Below are 20,490 nucleotides of genomic sequence, written 5' to 3' on the forward strand. Positions count from 1 at the left end.
GATATTAAATAAACAAAACAAAACAAAACAAATAAAATAAAATAAAATAAAACAAATAAAATAAATAAATTAAATAAACAAAATATAAAATTATAGAATAGATGTTTTATAATTTCCAATTTTTTTTAATAAAAAAAATAAAAAAAATATATAATATAAAAAAAAAATGATATCAACTGTTTTTTTTTTTTTTAATTTGCAAAATTGATTTTTATAATTAAAATTTTATTGGTTTTTTGTAATTTGTCAAACAATTCTCGCACCAACACTAAAATTTTTGTTTGTTCACTTTAGAATGTGTTTTTTTTGCTGTGTTTGAGTTTGTGTGTTAATGTGGGTTACTAAAAATATATCAAAAAAAAAATTTTAAAAAAAAAAAAGACACTTTTCATCACTTTCATTCACAAAATATAAAAAATAATAATTTTCATACATGCATATAAAAAAAAAAAAAAAAAATATATTTTATAAAAGAGAAAACTAATATTTTTATTTATTTAGTAAAGAGAGAAGTCGTTAACTTCAAAAATTATAAATATGATTAAAATGATAATTAATAATATTAAAAAAATTGCAAAAGGTACAAAGAGAACCATTGAAATAATGGACACTATTCTGGCCTTTCTATTAAAGCTTTGAACATATTTTACATTTACAATGAATGGCACCACAAAGATAAATCCTAAAAAGAACAGTATTAATGAGTTTCTAAAATCATTTTGATTTTCATTTTCATGGTCAAGTATAATGATTTCCTTTATCTTTTTATTTGATAAAATTTTTTGGTAATCTGATACAGGTTTGTTGATGACTGTCATATTAATTTATAAATTAAGAAATTTTAAATTCTTTTAAAAAAATAAAAACAAATAAATATTTAAATTTTTAATTTTTAAATAAAATAAAATTAGAATCATTATTATCACAAATAAAATAAAATTTATTATTTCTTATATAATAAGGTAAAAAATACCTGCTGTTCATTCTTATATTTTAAAGAGTTCTAGGGTGGGGTTAATCTTCAGAAATTAAAAAAAAAAAAAAAAAAGAAAAAATATAAAAAAATAACCACACTCACTCAATGTTTCAGGTATAATTTTAATAGTATCTCTATTACACTTTACTTTTATGGTATAGTACAGTAGTAATTAACCTTTCAAACATTTTGTGTGTGTTATAAATAATTATATATAATGGTGAAATTATTTAGGTTTATTTAAAAAATATTTTAAAACGTTTCTCTAATAATGGAGAGAGACTGTAATATAGAATTATAGCAACAATAACCAATACGCTAATAATGAATAATACAATAGAGACAATTGATAGTTTTCTAGCAGTTTTATTTCTACTTTTTAAATATTTTATATTAAGACCCCAAGGTAACACAAATAAAAAACCCAAAAGAAAAAAAAATAATGAATATTTGAAATCTTTTTTATTTTGTACTTGTTTTAGTATTTCATAATTTGATGTTTCAATATTTGATCCATATTTAACTGATATAGGAACCTCTTCAAAATCTTCACTAATTTGAATGAATGGGATATTATCACTTTCAACATTATATTCATTATCATAAAAACTATTTTTTTTTTCCATAACCATCTTCTTTTTTTTTTAATATATAAATATATATATAAAAATATAATGAAATGAGTTATTTTCGAAATTAAATTATGTGAAAATAATTATGAAAAAACAAATAAATTAAATAATAATATTTAAATATATTTATTATTTTTATTTTTTAAGTTGGGGGTAAAATTGAATATTTTTTTTATGATTATCACACTATATTTAAACACTCAGAGTAATAAAAAAAAAAAATAAAAAAAATAATTAAAAATTTATATATTCTTTTTTTATTTAATATATTATTAAATTAATAATCACTATTACTATTCTTATGAATCGAGTCAATTATTAAAACTAAAAAAATATAAAAAAAAATAAATATAATTAATGTGAGTATTGCCAAAATAAATAAAACTAGTGAAGCAATGGATAGTCCCTTAGCAACCTTATTTCTTGATTTTAAGTACAACGTGCATACAATCCAGGGAATAACGGTAATAAAGCCCAGTAAAAACAATATTAGAGCGGGTATCAAATGTTTTTCGTCAGGAGATATTTCAGCTTCGTTAGTTCTATATTCTACTTGTTTGCTTTTTTTATTACTTTCTATATCTTGACATGCCATTTTAGTTCTGTTGTTTTTATAATATCTTTAAAAAAAAAATAATAAAAAAGTTTTTTATTATTTATAAATAAAAAAAAAAATAAAAAAAAAATAAAATAAAACAAAAGAAATAATTTGCATTCTTTGATAATAGGGAAAATACACATAATATAGTTTTTATTATTAAAGAAATGATATATTATTATTAACACAAATAATGTGGGGTAAAAATTTTTGTACCATTAAATTTAATGTGTTAGTGGTGTGTAACTACATTTACTCTTTATATCTAAACATTTTTCTTTTTTCGTAAGGAATTGAAATAATTTTAATAATAAATCTAGATTATAGTGATAGAAAATATAAAATACATTATAAATAAGTGGATGAATTAGTTGTTATATATTTATTTATTTTTTAAAGATTTTTTTTTATTTATTTTTATTAAATTAAAAATCAATTGGTTTATATCTTTTTATTTCTCTTAACCTTCTAACTCAAAATGAATCCACAAACTAGAGTAATAATAACTACTGCTTTGAGAGCGGCTGGAGGTCCATAATCTTTATTTTCAGAATCTTCACTATTAGTATTGCCAGTAACACCACATATTTCGAGTTTTTCTAAATTTCCTTTAATTGAATAACTGTTAACACCACCAATCTTGCATGTAATACCATTTGAAGATTCTTTGAATTATTATTATTATTATTATTATTATTATTATTATTATTATTATTATTATTATTATTATTTGAGAAATCTGTATTATTATTAAAAACAATTAATGAGTTATTGAAAATTTTCAGAAACCTTTGAACTTGGTAAAAATGCAGTATTGGTTGTTGATAACATTAACAAAGAGAGAGCACCGCCCATACTAGTTGATTTACCGTTTATATCGAAACCTCCTTTACTTGTAACATTATTATATACGCATCTATTGAATGATACAACACTTGAAGTACTTTATAAAATGAAAAAAAAAACAACACAAATGATAAATTAAAACAATTTTCTAAAGAAAAATATTACGTTTATATTGGGGGATTTGATGATGTGTAGTTCTACGACTATTCCTAAACATTATAAAACAGAACCTCTTTGTGATTCCTTTGAATTAAATATTTGTTACTATATTTTATTTTAGATATTTATGATTTTTTAAGATATTTATAAAATAATCATACTTTTCTTTTTCTGAATAAAATTTTTTCATTTTTTTTTTCACAAAAAAATCATTTTTTTTTTTCTCTCTTTAATATTATTTAATTAATAAGCTTTAGGAAAAAATTAAAAGTTGATTTTAAAGAAAAAAAAAAATATTTTGAATTTAAAATAAAAATTTTTTTAAGTCATTTTGAATTTAAAAAAAAAAATTTAAATTTAAAAAACTTAAAAAATGTTTTATTAATTTTTTTTTAATTTTTTTATAACACACAATATTTTTTTTAAATAAAAAGGTAAGATCATAAAAATAAATATATTCAGTTAAATTATTAATTTTTTTTACTTTTTTAATATTAGATGCAAACAAATATATATGATAAAAATCAAGAAAACCTTTCCAAAAATGTTAAAGAAAATTTAAATGATCCTTATTATCATAAAATTAAAATTAAGCTTAATAAAATTTTCAATAATAATAACAATGATAATATTAAAAAAATAATAAAACTTATTAAACCACCACAACAACTTTTAACCAATCCTTGCACTCGAACAGAGTTTTTACATTCACCCAATAAAAACCATAAATTATTTAATCCAATAAAAATAAATTTAGAAATAATTGAAAAATTAATAGATGATATTAGAAATAGTGAAAATAATAATAATAAAAATAAAGATTCAATAATTAAGGATTTATTAGATCTTTTTTTTCAATACCAAACATCACATGAATCATTTATAGAAAATGTAACAAACATTGCTAATGAATCTTTAAAATCAACTGGAAATCCTGCATCACATAATATTTTAAAATCTCCACCATTATTTATCAGTGAAGATTTGGAATATTATCAAGTTAAATCATTAGACCAAGCCTATAATATTACATCTTATGACCCAGTTGAGTATGAATATAAAAAGAAAAATAAATCAGGAACTAGTTATGTAAGTTTGTTTGATCAAGTTTGTTACAAAATCGATAATGGATCTCATCTATTAAAACCAGCAAAAGAATATGCAATATATCACTTCAATAAATCATTATTCCCAACATTACTTCTAGTTTCTCCAACTCAGTTATTTGTTTTAGATAATTTAGAAACTTTTTCAATTGACTCATTACCACCAGATATTAGGAAACAATTAGGAGAAGAAAAAACAAATTGTGATGAACATTCGATTTCAAAACTTTTAGAAAAAGCTCCACACACTTATAAAATTATAGAAAATGGTTTGAAAAACGAAACAGTTTTTATTCAAGCATCATTATTTATTAAAGGAGAAACACTTGAGAATTATTTAAAACGAACAGATACAAACTATAATCAAATTAATTTGAAAAGTTACAGTTCACATATTATATCAAGTTTATTATCTATTCAAACAGATTACCACCCAAATAATCTTATATTAGAAGAAAATACAAATAATATTATTGGTATTGATAACGACGAGTCATTGGAATCAAATGAAATCGAAATATTACCAAATAACAACAAAGATGCTTATACTAAGGTCGGTAATATATTGTTTACACTCAAAGAATTAATGGAACAGCAAATCGATGAAGAAGTAAAAAATCAATTTATTCAACACACACCATCACTCTTTATTTTAAAATGGTTAAAATTAAATCAAAAGAAACAATCAAACTATGATGACATAATTTATAAATTGTTAGATCCTTTTGAAACTCATGACCAACATCATAACAATTTTAGAAATGAATTAAATTTACCTTTAGAGTTTAATAAAGGTTGGATAGTTTCAATGTTTCAAAGATTTAAAGCAATTAGACAACATTTAATTTCAAATCCAAACACTACACACCAGGCACTATTTAGTTTAATACATCCACTTTTAAGTAATTACTACACACTATTATCAAATAAATACTCAAATCCATTGGATATAATTGGTTCAATAAAAAATGAAAATGAAAACACAAAAATGCCATTTAATAAATTATTAGAATTAAATAAATACTCATCACATATATCTCAAGAAAATATTCAAGAATTAATTCAAAAAATAACAACTATTAATCAAGAGAAAATATCCATTACAGATGCAATTAAAGAACTTGTATCTCAAACCGATTATAATGACTTAATAGAATGTAAATCTTTACATGGTGTAAATGAATGTGGTCCATTTTGTAACACTGATTGTAAAACACGAAATATTATTGTCGAATGGTTAGAAATCGTATATTCAACATATAATGGAAAAGATGATAAAGTTCCATTCCACGAATCTTGGTATCAAAATAAAGATCATTTATTTAAAAGATTATTAAAATATGGAACATCTATCAATTGTATCGAACTAGTTGTGAAATCATTGGATATCAAAATTAATAACGAAAATTATTTTTCAACTATAGTTGATAGCGGAATACTAAAGAATTCAAACAGCTGGTGCTTGGTTCAATTTTTAATCAATTATTTTAGTCTAGATATTGAAAGAATTGAAAATGGATATACATTATTAGATTTATCATCATCAAATTGCAATTTTGATGTATTCATAAATTTAATAAGAAAGGGTGCTGGAAAAAATTCAAATGGAATATATATTGGTTTATTTTATCAAACATTCACACATCAACAAAAATTAGAGTTAAAACCTTTCTTAACAAATTTATTTTTAATTAATCCGAAAATTACATGGATTATTTCATTAAATCAACTATTCCCTTTAGAAAATACAATTACAAACAATAATAACAAATCAATAAAATATTTAGAAACAGATGGAACATTAAGAAGAGTAATATCAGAAGAGTATTGGAAACAACTATTTGATCAAGATGGCGAGCCAAAGAAAACAAATGAAAAAGGTGAAAGAGCAGTCACACTAATTGAAGATGAATATGGTAATGGTATCTATTTAAAATTCAAACCACAATTCCCAGGTATTGAATATGCAGTACAAATACTATCAGAACAACTATTTGGTGAAAATTTAACAACTTTTTGTGAATTAGGATTAATCAATTCAATTCCAGTATTATTATCACAAAAAGTACCAGGTGAAGATTTAGTAGATATACTAAATCAATATCCAAATACAATTAATCAAATTGAATCTTCAAATATATCAAAGCAAATAATATTATCAATAATTATCAATAATGCCGATGGTAATTTGGGAAACTATATTATTGTCCAAAATAGCAACCTAAACAATAAAACCACTTTCAAAATGTTTTCAATTGATAATGATCAATCATTTATGCCATCAAAAGCTACTGGATTATTAAAACTCTCAATTTTTTCCAAACCTTTACAGTCCGAAACTGTATTATTTTTATTTGATCAAATGAATCATGTTGTGCATCAAGATATTATCAATTGTTTCAAAGATTTAGATATTTTTAATTTTTTAGAAAAATGGCTAGAAAATTTAATAACTTATCATAATAAGATGCTAAAACTATTTTCATCAAAAAAAGAAGAGTTAAAACAAAATAAAGAAACTATTATTGGAGTATCTTTTAACAATGGAATGATTATACATTTATATTCAAAACTTAAACGTTTACAACAACTATTAAGAGATAACTCTAAAGAACCAACTACTCACCTAGATTTATTAAGATATATAGAACCATTGGTTGCAAATAGATACAAACACTGTTTAAGTTTAAATATATCAATTAAGGAAAGATATAACAAATATTTCAACTATATAAATCCAACAATCCAAAAACTAACTTGCACAACACACTCATCAGCACAAATATTACAATCAAAAGGTATTCCATATTCAAATGTTATCATTTCAAAACTATGGGAGGAAGAATATAGTCCAGTTAAAACCTTAGGTGAACTATACAATCAAAACAAAAAAGTAAAGCATTTATCAAATCTAATTCTAAAACTAAAACAAAAAGATTCATATATTATATCAAATTATGAAATTGAATGTTTATTAGAAGCAGATTTCAGTACAATTACAGATCAACAATATACTACACTTTCTAAATATTTAAAATTAAAAGAAATATCAGTTCTCAATTTTAGAAATAGTAAAATACAATTTAATCCACCCAAACAATTTAATTTACACTCAATTGTCGTACTCGATTTATCAGGATGTACCAATTTATATAATTTAGGAACCCAAGGGTACTTTTCAACATTAGAATTTAACCTATTAAACAAACTAAAACTTGATAGGTGCCCAAAACTTTCATCAGTTAATGTTTCAGCTCCAAATTTAGTTTTTCTGAGTGCTACCGAATGTAAAAAGCTAGATGATATTAATATTAAAACACCATCTATAAAATATTTAAATTTAAAAGGTTCTAAATCAACAAACTTAGATATTTTAGATTTATGCCAATTCAATTTATTTCATAAAGCATCTAACAATTTAGAGTACCTTAACTTATCAGAAACTGAATTGATTATACCAATCGTAATCAAATCCACCAAATTAAAATGTTTAGATATCTCATTCATGAAGAAATTAAAAACTGTATTTTTAGAAGTACCATCAATAGAATCTATTAACTTCCAAGGATGTGAATCATTAAATGTAATTTCAACAATTTTTTATGAAGACGAAATTTTTAATATTAAGAACTATTTAACTTCTTCAGAACATTTTCAACAAGCACGAAGTACTTGTATGTTTAAAGGGGAAATAGATGAATACGTTTTTATAAAAACACATGGGTCTTTTGGTTTTTATAAACCCTATTTCATTCCTTATTATAATCTTAAATATCTTTTGGTAGAAAAACATATATTTGAATATAGATATCCTGATTATCAATATAATATATTTTGTCATGGAGCATTTGATTTAATTCAATCATTTAATTATTTTTTATGCAGTATCATATCAATAGAAATCTTAATTATAGGAAATATAGGAATACCATTGAATCAAAAATCAATACCAAATGATTTACTCTTTATAAGATTCAATAATTACAATCATCCATTAAACCCATCGATTATTCCTAAAAACATCAACATTGTTCAAATGTATACCCAAACCCATGATTCAAATTCACCAAAAGATAAAACAACAATTAATTACAACAAATTTATAAATACTTTTAATATTAAACAACTTCTTATTTTTAAATCAAAATATTGGTTTGATTATAGAGGAAATAAAAATAAAAATATTTTTTCAAGAATACCAAAACTAATAGGAAAACATGGAAAAATGGAAATGGATGTCCCAAATTTAGAAAATATCCCAAATGGGATAGATATCCAATTTTTAGAACCCAATATAGCTTTTAAAAAAATGTTAAATATCCAATCAATAAAAGAAGATGTAGAAATTTTAGAATACTGGGATAAAATTAATACAACAAATGAAACTATTCCAAGCGATATAGAATATTTATATTTAGGTGAAATTGAAGGATCATTACCAACCATTCCAAATTCAGTGACATCTATAGAGCTTTGTAATGAATTTAATCTCAAACTATCACCTGGAGTTATTCCTGATTCGGTAACTTCTATCTATATTGGTGATATTAAAGAACCACTATATCAAGATTCGATACCAAAAAGTATAACCCGAATTGATGTATTCCGAGGATACAAACACTCACTAAAGAATATTATACCAGATTCAGTAACATATTTATATCTCGAAGAATTCAAACATCTAGATCAAATAGTATATTCACTACCTAAAAATTTAAAAATCTTAAATTGCAGCAATACATTGTTATCTTACCCTCATATTTTAAAATATAAAGACATTTTAGATAGATATAGGGTATTCATTTAAAAATTTTTAAAAAAAATTATTTCTTTTTTTAAATAAAATAATCTCTTTTTTTATAAAAAACCATTCATTTTTATTTTTATCCATTTTATAAAATTTACCATTAGATGTAAATAATTATAATAAAATTATTATATATATTTTTTTTATTCTTATTACTTTTGTTTTAGAACCCTGTTTGAACTCAAAGAAATAAATGAACAAGTTTGTTGTAAAATAAATAAATGGTTTAATAAAATAAAAAATAAAAAAAAAAAAATAAAAAAAAATAAAAAAATTTTTAAAAATTTTAAATTTTTTTTTTTTTACACCAACTTTTCATTTTTACACCAAATTTATTATTCTTTTTCTCTTCTATTTTGTTTGTCAAATTGAGATTCAAAACCATAGATCAGCCAATTCATCGAGTATGAGGACAACATTGTTCCAACTTTTAAAATATTTTAATTTTTTATTTTATTTAGCTATTTAAAGTTGGCGAAAAAGAAAAATATAATAATATGTGTGTTTGTGCTGTTATTTTACATCTATTGGTAAATTTTTTAAATGAATAATTTTTTATTAAAAAAGAGATAATTTTTTCTAAAATTTTTTAAATGAATATGTGTACGACAATTGGTAAAAAACTGAAGATAATGATAATTTTTTATCACTAATTTTTTATTAAATTTTTAAAAATCAATTGGCTTATATCTTTTTATTTCTCTTAACCTTCTAACTAAAAAAATTGAAAAAGAAGTTATCAAAATAAATCCACAAACTATTGTAATAATAACTACTGCTTTGAGAGCGGCTGGAAGTCCATAATCTTTATTTTCAGAATCTTCACTATTAGTATTGCCAGTAACACCATATATTTCGAGTTTTTCTAAATTTCCTTTAATTGAACAACTGTTAACACCACCAATCTTGCATGTAATACCATTTGAAGATTCTTTTGAATTATTAGTTGAGAAATCTGTATTATCATTAAAAACAATTGATGAGCTATTGAAAATTTGTATTTGAGAACCATTACAAAATACTACCGAACCTAAATTTGCCATATTATTATCGAATGTCGTATTTTCACTTACTATTAAAATTGAATTTGATAAATAAATTGAGCCACCATTGTATATTGCTTTATTTCTTGAGAGTAATGTATCTTCAAGACTGATACTTTGACCAATATATTTACCAGAGGCATAGATTGCTGCACCGTTGTTGGCATTGTTGTTTTTAAATTCACATCTTTGAAATATAGCTCCAGATGATGATAAGGTTATAGAACCACTGCTATTATTAGAGTATGTATTGCTATTGTTCGAAAAAATGCAGTTTTTAAATTGTGGACCAATATAACTAGCCGAAACATATACTGATGAAATATTACTATTATTTGTAAAATTAGAGTTTGAAATGGTATATAATTTGGCACCAGAGAGATAGAGGCCAACACCACCACCTATATTATTGGTAAATGTAACATTGGACGCAGAAAAACTAGCCGACATGTATACTGCAGATTCTTTAAAATTGCAATTTGAAATGATAGTATTATACATTGTGTAGGTCTGTTCTAAATAGTTTCCAACTGTATAAATTATAGCACCAGCATCACCTGTTATATTCCTGAATACACACTGATTGATAGATACCGCTATATCAATACCACGAGCTACATATAAAAAGCCACCCTTTACACCAATTATGTTTGAATTTTGATAGGTACAAGATATAAAAGAAACCTTTGAACTTTGTAAAAATGCAGTATTGATTGTTGATAACATTAACAAAGAGAGAGCACCGCCCATACTAGTTGATTTACCGTTTATATCGAAACCTCCTTTACTTGTAACATTATTAAACACGCATCTGTTGAATGATACAACACTTGAAGTACCATGATTTACCAAAATGGATGCTTGATTTTCTTGATAACCATTTACAAATGTAATACCACTAACATTTATAGTGGAATTTGTATTATTTGAGCTATTGCAATCGATATTAAAGAATGTATTAGTTGCTCCATTTAAATCAAATACAACCGATGTATATGAAGTAGCTGTGAAAAACTATATAAACCTGGTGAAAAACTATATATAGTTTCATTATATTGCTGAATATTACAAGATTCAATTGCTAATGTAAAAGATGGGCATGCTGTATTTAAACTTTGACCACAGGGTATTTGAATATATGTTGATTTATTATTAATATAACTTGTACAGCTTTCATTATCTTTAAGACCATTGGATATACTAATTGAAAAAATTAAAATTATAAAAAATATTAATTTCATTTATAAAATATTGTAATATAATTATAACTATAAATAATTCTAATTGTAATAAAATAAAATTGATGAAAAAAAAAAACTTTATATAAAATGAAAAAAAAAAACACACATGATAAATTAAAACAATTTTCTAAAGAAAAATATTACACTTACGTTTATATTGGGGGATTTGATGATGTGTAATCCTGTTTTATAATGTTTAGGAATAGTCGTAGAAACTATTTGTGATTCCTTTGAATTAAATACTTATTATTATATTTTATTTTAGATATTATGATTTTTGAAGATATTTATAAAATATTTATACTTTTCTTTTTTCAAATCAAAAAATCAAAAAATCAAAATGAAAAAAAAATCATAAAAATAAAAAAAAAATAAAAATTTTTTAAAAAAATAAAGAAACCTCCTAACTAACATTTTATTTATTTTTTTTATTTATTTTATTTATTAAAAAAAATTTATTTTTAATGCATTTTTTAAAAATTTTTTTTTTTTTTTAAATTTTGATGTTTTTTTTACTTAAAATTTTTTTTTTTTTTTAGATTTTGTTAATAATTATTATAATTATAGAAACTCAAACCTAAATTCTTCATTAAAAAATGTTTATTTTTGAAAAATAACAAATTTTTACTATTTTGGTGTCCAAGCATGGTAATTCCGAAATTATTTATGTTTGACTCTAACTCTGATAAAACTAAAATCAAATTTTAAATGTGTAATAGCATGGATATTTTTTTTAAACAAATAAATATTATTCATATCTTACCATTAGAAGAAAGGTTAGCACGTGGTCACTGGTGTGACGTCACGATAAAAGCGAATTCTGAAATTCACGTCATGATAAAAACGATTTCAAAATTTCAAACCGTTTTACTGTATTTATAGATGGTAATCTAGCTTCAACAAGCAGCGCACCTACAAAACAATATAGGGCCAATATACATAGTGGCAAAGAAAAATAGAATGTATATCAATAATTGGTATTGTCGATGGATTAGGAAAGTTTCAATATCTTTTTCATTCTTTCCAAGGATCTATATCTGATCAGATATCATTAAATTTTCTTAGTTTAGTAGAAGTTGTTGGGTTGCTTACAGATGAAGAATTTTTGGTTGCTGATGCAGCATTTCCTAAAATTAGGCAATACTGTGAAAATGTTATACCAAAATCCAAGTGTGAATTAAACTAAAGTATTTCAAGATATGGTTCCTTAATAGAAAGAGCTTGGTCAATTAGAAAAATGGAAAATACTTGAAAAGTATAGACTAATGTAGACCGAGGACCAATCGGTTGTAGAAGTCTGCGAAAAACATAACCAATAAACCTCTTGGTGAACCATCATCATTACCTTCGGTCTATAGTGGGATTTATTGTAGGAAACCAAATCTCAACTACCATAGAGAAATATTCAATCATTCCGATCAACTCATCGATTTATACCAAAATTTTTAATAAAAAAAACACTAAAAAATTAAAAAATATTGAAATAAAACAGTTTTTTTTATTTTTTTAGTGTTTTGTTTAATTTTTTTTTAATAAAATTTCACACAAAATAATCTAATTAAAAAAAATTAAAATAAAAATTTTGGTTTAAACAAATTTTTATAAAACATGTTGCAAGAAGCTATCGTATTACTTTTTATGGGAAAAGCTTTATAAACTAAAAAAACCCAATTATATATATTTATATATTAATTATTAATTGAGTGTCTAACAAAAAATAATATGTTTTTTTAAAAAAATAATAGTAAAAAAAAAAAATTCTCCCTTTTTTTTTTGATTGGATTTGTTGAGGTTTTGGTTTAACCTACATTTTAAAAATAAAAATAATTATGAATACGTATATAATTTAATATTGATTATTGTTTTTTTGGAAAAAAAAAAAAAAAAAAAAAAACCATAATTCCCTTTTTTTTTTTTAAAAAAAAATTTTAAATGAATAAGCTTACGAAAATGGGTAAAAACTGAGAATAAAGATAATTTTAATTCACTATTGGTTATTCATTTGCGTTAAACAATAATTTTGAATAATTTGAAAGATGCCTTTAAGATTTTATAGGTTTTCCAGCGAAAATTAGATGGAAAACCAAAAAATTAAAAATTTATTATTAAAAATTAAAAAAATATTAATATTTTTTTCTTTTTTTTTTTTCTCAAAAAACTATTTAAAATTTTTTTAATTTATAATATATTTTTTTCTTTAATATTAAATTATATCTTTTTTTCTTTTAAATTATAGTTTATTATTTTTATTCCTACTCATCTTTAAAAAAGTAAATATTTATACATCTAATATTAAAAATCTAAAAATCAAATTTTTTTTAAATCTTTAGTTTTATACAATAGCTATGGACAAATGGGATATAAATCAAGTTTTAAAGAATTTAAAAGAAAAAGATGCTTCATTGGGTGATAAACTCACAGAAATGGTCAAAATTAGCAATCAATATGAACTTCTATCTAAGGGTGGATGTAAAAATGTCCAAGCAATAGCCTTAAAAATACTGGGTATTAATCCTAGGGAATTTGATATTAGTGTTGGATTGGTTGAGAGTGGTATTCGTTCTACCAAAAAAGCAGAAGATATCCTACCATTTTTCTCGCTTGAAAACAAGGACAATGTGATTGTGCCAATTGCAATTACAGCGACTTCAAATGAATCAGAATATTGCCACAGAATGATTCTTTATCACGAAGAAGCCCAATACAAGTTATATCATTCATTTAGAATTGAAGATTTGAAAATTGACATCCCATGCCAAATAAATATTATAGAAAATATTGATGTTTGGTTAAAAAACCTTAAAAGTTTTTTATCCTCTGTTACTTGGACTGAAGATACTAATCGTTTATATTGGAGTTTTGTCTGTTTAGATTCAAAAGATTTAAAACTTAAAATAAATTCAAAAATTCAACCTGCAATGTATTTAGAAATAAATAAAATTAAATAACCAAATAACTAAACTAAATTAATTAATAATACATAAATCATAACAAAAATGAATTATAATTTATAAAATTCATAAATTAAAAATATATAAATAAAAAAATTAAATTATAAAAATAAACAAACAAACAGAAACCATTAAACTAAATACTCAATCTTTATTTATTACTTTTTCTATTTTATTTTATTTTATTTTATTTTATTTTATTTTATTTTATTTTATTTTATTTTATTTTATTTTATTTTATTTTATATTGTTGCGAAATGTATCTCATTAAAGCTGAAGTATAAAGCAATTTAAATCGATTTAATATTTGATATTTTTCTTTTTATATAACTCCTTGGTTTATTAATAAACAAGAAAAAAATCTAAAAATACTTTTATAATTAATATATTATTAATACATAAAATTTAATAGATATTTACGGTTAAAAAAATTTTAATTTTCATTTTCATTTCATTTTTATAAATATTTATTTTATTTATAATATTTTCTTTTTTTTTTTAATGTAAAACGAAAATTTTTAATATTTTTTTTTTATTTTTTTTTTATTATTTTCAATATTCACATCATAAAGAAAAAAGTGTAAAAACAAATTACTCAACATGACTTTTATCAAATAAAATAAATAAATATATTATCAAAAAAAATTATCAAAATATTAAATAAATTTTTTAAAAATTTTTTTTTTTTAAATTAAAAAGTTGGCATTAAATTAATTTTTTATTAGGGGTTTGTGTTTAAAAAATAAACAGTGATCACTACTTTTTTTGATAGCTATAGATCAAAAATTTAATAGAATGTACAAAAAAGGGTAAAATCATTTGGGATCTATTGTATTTACAAAAGGAAATATTAATGTTTCTTAATTAAATTTTTATTTTTTTTTATTTTCAAAATCAATTTTAAAACGCTATAAAAACTTTTTTCGAATTTATTTTTCATTAAATTCAAGCTAGAAATCCAAAGCAATTTGTGTCCAATAAAGCTTAAATTTATCGCTTCCATCCAGTGTCCACCCAAGCTTAGTATTTGTTTCCTGTGCAGCCAATAATTTTATATATATATTTTATATTTTATTTTATACATTTTTACCCTTCTTTACATCAAGTAAATATAAAAAATGGGTAACTTTTTTTCAAAAAAGGTAATTATCTCTTATATAACATACATTATAAACAAAATAAATACTAATTATAGTTTTATTTGTATTTAGGATTCTATTTTTGAAAAAAAAGTAGAAGCAATGGAATCCAAAATTAGTAATTTGGAGAACTATTATTATAATAATTATAATAAAATTATTATTTGTTTTTTTATTATTGAATTATTTTTAGCAACTTTTATGAAAAGTTTGCTTCATCAAGTGACACTTTGTCTGAAAAGGCAATTTGTTTTATTTATTCATTATTAACTTCAATGATGTAAGTTTTCCATTTTTAATTTATATATCTTTATATTTGTTTATTATAGATTTTAACATTTATATTATCATTTTAGGATCTATTTTTTAACCAAGTTATATAGATTTTCATTTGAAATAATTATAAAAAATAATGAAAAAAAATTAAAAAATCATGATGGTCTTGTAAAATTATTTGAAGACAGAAAACTTGAAACAGATTTTGAAAGGACTAAAAAACTTTAAGAAGAGTATGAAGTTTCAAAAAAAATAGTAGGTATTCATTTAAATATTATATCTGTAGTAATGTAGTGTCTAACTAATTTTTTAGATTTTAACAACAGATACAATCCAGACCATCAACCACCATAACGACCACCAATACAACCACAACCTCAACATATCTTAGAAGATATAATATAGATAATAAAATAAAATTGAAAATAATGATTTAGAATCAAAAAAAAAAAAAAAAATTAGAATATTCCATAGAAACCAAATAAGAAAAAGACTAAGAAGGATTTATCATATGTTCAAAATCCATGAAGGTAAAGATCCAATCAAAGTAAAAGACCTTCAATTAAATCAAAACCAATAATTTTTTTCATTCTAATCAACTATTTGATGAATATCAGACATTGTTCTGGCCAAGCAACTATGGTATCATCGAATGGTTTTAGATGAAGAAAAGATTTAGTGGTTCCTATCCGGCAGCTTCCAAAAAACTTGACACAAGCTCTTAGTAAATCCATAATGTCCAATTATATAGCTGTGCTTTCAATTGATAGTTTTCGATGACCACCAGATTAAAATCATGATTAAGCTGCCACTTTTATTTTTATTTTAAAATTATTTAAAATTAATCAAATAAAAATAAAGATAGATTCTTTTTATAAAATTTTTTCAATAAAAATTTGAAATTAATTTAAAATTTCACATTCATTCCTAATTTAAAAAGTATTTAACATTTCCTTTAATTTTGAAAAGTCATCATAAACATAAATATACTTTGATTTTTTATTTAGTTTCATTAAAGATTTTTAAATTTTAGTTTAAAAAAAAAAAACCTAAATTTAAAAATCAGCTTAACAATATTTATGTTATATTATTAATATAACATAATCTTTGTTATTATTATTTTTAAAATAATTTTATTTATAGTTTTGGAGTAACGTGGGTCATATCAATTGCAACACCGGTTGAGTTTTCATTTAATACCAATGGTAATACTTGACATTCTTTCCAAGTCATCCATGAGTTTTTAATTTCGTCTTCATTAGAGATGACAATGGCAAATAAAGCATCAAAACCACCAGCACCTGGGACACCAGCAGCAACACAACCTTTGATGTTCATGGTCGAATCGGCCAATTCAGTTTGTTCTTTTGGTTCTAATGGTACATCAGCAATAGCACCCATTTCCCTCATTAATTCTCTGATTCTGTAAAAGGATTGTCTAATGTTGATTAAAGTTTTGCCAATATTATAGTTAAATGTTCCTTCTTGACTACCTGACAATTCATTCCATTTATTTTGATCGGTTTCACCGAATTGATTTAAAACTCTAAGGTATTCTTGATTATTTTCTTGATATAATTGATTTAATTTAATAAATGAATGTTTAACATTTGTATTTTCCATATCTAATTGATTCCATAATTTATCGGCATTGGTTGGGTCATTCTTTCTCCACTCTAAAATTTTTTTGACCATTACCGGTGTATTGGATCCAATACTAACATCTGCTAATAATAATTTTAATCCGATTGGTAATCCCATATCTAAATGTTTATTATCCCAATCATTACTTTTAATAATTTCTAATAATTCTTTTGGATTTGGATATAATTTTGAATCATACTGAATATTTAAATTAGTATTTATTTATGTAAATAAACAATAATAATGATTTAAATAAATACTTACCAATTTTAATATACTTTGAATAATTTCTGGTGAAAATCTTCTATAAACTTGACTACCAAATACGGCAGAGCTAATATCAAAACCACTGCCAATTTTTCCTTGGGCAATACAATGTGAAATTTGAGCTAAATTGTGTAATAAAGTTTTATCAGCTAATAATTTATTCGAGTCTGATTTATTTTCTAATTCTACAATATTGAAGAATGATAATAAAGCTGCAGTTAATGAGCTAACTAATGCTGCTGAACTACCTAAACCAGTTTTTTGTAATTCTTCTAATGATCCTGTAACTGGTAAAAATTTTGGCAAAGATTTTAATGATTCAAATGAAATTGATAAATTTCTTTTTTTTAACTATTAATGAATAATAAATTAATTAATACTATCCAAACATTTAATGGAATTATTTTATAAACAATATCATATACTTACTTGTGGAATTTGGGAATAAAAACCATTATCTCCAACAATTGTAATATTAATTAATTGATATTTTGATGCTTTATTATTGAATTGAGATTGATCGTTTTCATTTTCAATTGCTGACATTGTTAATAATGAATATAAAATTGTATTTTCGACATATTTATTTTCTCTATAATTTTCATTATCAAATGGAACTAATTCATATAATTTGTTTTGGTTTTGTTTATTGTAGTATAAGTGGTATTTTTGTGATGAGTGGAATTGTGGTGAAATTACGTTTATATCTGTAACAAATTCTAAATTTTCATATGATTTGGTTAAAATATCTTTTTCGTGGGTTGATTTTGATGTTGTTTTTTCAATTCCTTCCACAGTTGTAAAAAATCTTGAATCGATAGTAAAAACAATACCATCATATTTTTTATCCAAAACTAAATATCCACCAGTTACTAAAACTTTACCTGGTGATGAACAAATAATTTTTTTATTCTCCATTTTATTTTTTATTAATAATATAATTATACAAAGCTATTATTATAATTATTTAAAAAAAAAATAAAATGAAAATCATAAAAAAAAAATAAAAATAAAAATAAAAAAAAAAAAATAAAAAAATAAAAAAAAATAAAAATAAAATTTTTTTAAATTTTTTTTATATAAGCAATTTCTTTTTTTTTTTTTTTATTTATTATATATAAATATTTACATATATTTTTAAAACTTTTTATATTTTTTATATTTTTATATTTTTAATTTTTTTCAAACCCATTTATCCAATTAAAAATTTAATTTAAAATTTGGTGGTGTGAAAGAAAGTTGGGGTGGCGAGTATTTAATTTTTTTATTTTTTTTAATTTTTTATTTTTTTTAATTTTTTTTTTTAAATGCATATCTTATTCTTTTATTGTCTTTGTATAATTAAAAATTATTTAAAAATTATTTTGTTATCATTACACATAAAAATCCCTAAATTAAAATAATAAAAAGGAAATAATTAAAGATATATTAAAATAATGATTGAAGATTTAAATAAAATTTTAAAACAAGAAGAAATACAAAAAGATGTAATTATAAGCAATTATAATTTAAACAATCATTAAAATTTAATATTAATATTAACTTTTTATTTAATATTTACAGGTAGAGGATATTATTAAGAACAATTTAAATGACAAAATTAAAGGGTGGAAAGAATCGATGAATTACTTGTATAATTTTTCAGTAAAAACAGGATATATTCAAGAAGAAAGATTAAAATTAAATGTTATATTACCAAAACACTATCAACATTCATATGGTGGGGACGTAGGATTCGAAGTAACCATAAATTGTTCAAAGCCAGAAATTATTGTTGGTAAAGATATAGTGGGTGCCGCTCATTATTCAAATTTTTATGGGGAATGTGTAATTTGCTTTGATAATGTAGGCTCAGATAAAAGAGAAGGGTTGCGTGCATACGAATTTACCTTATCAAATGGTGTAACATTATTTAGACAGTATCCACCATACCCATATTTTAAACACCATAATATTATTATAGATCGTAAACACACACCACAGGTATTGTCAAGATCAACTATTTTAGAGTTATTGGAGATGTCAGAATCTATGCCAGGTTATAAAATTGCATCAAACACAGATCGTGTGGGCACAGGTGCTACAAATCTACACCATAGACACTATCAAGCTGGGGATCATCCATTCACTGTGTTTTCCGCTAAACCAATCAAACAATTTAAATGTAATTTTAGAAATCAAGAAACCAACTCCAATGAGGTAATTATTGTTGAATGGTTACACTATCCATGCTGTTGCTTAAAGGTCATTGGCAGCTCAAAGAAATCCGTAGAACAAGTTTCTTATCAATTATTTAGCACATGGAGAAATCATGACTTTCCAACCTTAAAACAAGAGCTTCAAACTTGCTCTTTAATTTCAACATTGGATGTAGAATCAAACCAATACCAATTTCTTATTTTCCCACGTAATGCCGAACAACCTAGATTCCTCACCAGTCAAACCTTACAATGTATCAAAAAAGAATTTGTTGGTATTTTTGAATTGTGTGGATATGCTATTCTACCAGGCAGATTAAAAGATCAATTACAACAATTGGAATCCTTATTAGCAAATGTCACACTCTCAAATCATAACGAAAAACTAATTTTACCCCAAGAACTAATGGAATTTAAACAATGGTTAATTGAATATTACTTTAGTATCACGGACAATAATTTATCAATATCTGATAAATTGCATCTATCACTACAAAATTCTTTTATTACTATTCTATCAGACAACTCTCCAATAAAATTAAACAATAGTAATTTAATAGATATTTGGATAAATAATTCAAATTTAAATTTAATAAATTAATAAAAG

At 22.5% G+C, this 20,490-nt stretch overlaps 7 protein-coding genes across 7 annotated transcripts; 3 read left to right on the forward strand and 4 right to left on the reverse strand.

Annotated features, from left to right (window-relative positions):
- Positions 1 to 497: 497 nt before the first annotated feature.
- DICPUDRAFT_75059 (uncharacterized protein) lies at positions 498 to 818 on the reverse strand (the record flags this gene model as incomplete). The annotated part of the gene is made up of 1 exon (XM_003284041.1): positions 498 to 818. The coding sequence occupies one exon, from the start codon at positions 816 to 818 to the stop codon at positions 498 to 500; it is 321 nt and encodes a 106-aa protein (XP_003284089.1).
- A 394-nt stretch (positions 819 to 1,212) lies between these two features.
- Positions 1,213 to 1,608, reverse strand: DICPUDRAFT_75060 (uncharacterized protein; the record flags this gene model as incomplete). The annotated part of the gene is made up of 1 exon (XM_003284042.1): positions 1,213 to 1,608. One exon carries the CDS (start codon positions 1,606 to 1,608, stop codon positions 1,213 to 1,215), a length of 396 nt encoding a protein of 131 aa, XP_003284090.1.
- A 2,101-nt stretch (positions 1,609 to 3,709) lies between these two features.
- Positions 3,710 to 9,124, forward strand: DICPUDRAFT_75061 (uncharacterized protein; the record flags this gene model as incomplete). The annotated part of the gene is made up of 1 exon (XM_003284017.1): positions 3,710 to 9,124. The coding sequence occupies one exon, from the start codon at positions 3,710 to 3,712 to the stop codon at positions 9,122 to 9,124; it is 5,415 nt and encodes a 1,804-aa protein (XP_003284065.1).
- A 668-nt stretch (positions 9,125 to 9,792) lies between these two features.
- On the reverse strand, positions 9,793 to 11,408 carry DICPUDRAFT_75062 (uncharacterized protein; the record flags this gene model as incomplete). Its single annotated transcript, XM_003284043.1, has 2 exons — positions 9,793 to 11,171; positions 11,237 to 11,408. 2 exons carry the CDS (start codon positions 11,406 to 11,408, stop codon positions 9,793 to 9,795), a joined length of 1,551 nt encoding a protein of 516 aa, XP_003284091.1.
- Positions 11,409 to 13,016: 1,608 nt separating this feature from the next.
- On the forward strand, positions 13,017 to 16,354 carry DICPUDRAFT_147834 (uncharacterized protein; the record flags this gene model as incomplete). The annotated part of the gene is made up of 4 exons (XM_003284018.1): positions 13,017 to 13,034; positions 13,739 to 14,328; positions 15,692 to 15,778; positions 16,237 to 16,354. 4 exons carry the CDS (start codon positions 13,017 to 13,019, stop codon positions 16,352 to 16,354), a joined length of 813 nt encoding a protein of 270 aa, XP_003284066.1.
- A 557-nt stretch (positions 16,355 to 16,911) lies between these two features.
- DICPUDRAFT_147835 (uncharacterized protein) lies at positions 16,912 to 18,603 on the reverse strand (the record flags this gene model as incomplete). Its single annotated transcript, XM_003284044.1, has 3 exons — positions 16,912 to 17,616; positions 17,683 to 18,036; positions 18,115 to 18,603. The coding sequence occupies 3 exons, from the start codon at positions 18,601 to 18,603 to the stop codon at positions 16,912 to 16,914; spliced, it is 1,548 nt and encodes a 515-aa protein (XP_003284092.1).
- Positions 18,604 to 19,121: 518 nt separating this feature from the next.
- Positions 19,122 to 20,484, forward strand: DICPUDRAFT_75065 (uncharacterized protein; the record flags this gene model as incomplete). The annotated part of the gene is made up of 2 exons (XM_003284019.1): positions 19,122 to 19,172; positions 19,249 to 20,484. The coding sequence occupies 2 exons, from the start codon at positions 19,122 to 19,124 to the stop codon at positions 20,482 to 20,484; spliced, it is 1,287 nt and encodes a 428-aa protein (XP_003284067.1).
- Between the last annotated feature and the right edge of the window lie 6 nt (positions 20,485 to 20,490).

This window comes from Dictyostelium purpureum (genome assembly GCF_000190715.1).
Source record: "Dictyostelium purpureum unplaced genomic scaffold DICPUscaffold_18, whole genome shotgun sequence".
Classification (NCBI taxonomy): Eukaryota; Evosea; class Eumycetozoa; order Dictyosteliales; family Dictyosteliaceae; genus Dictyostelium; species Dictyostelium purpureum.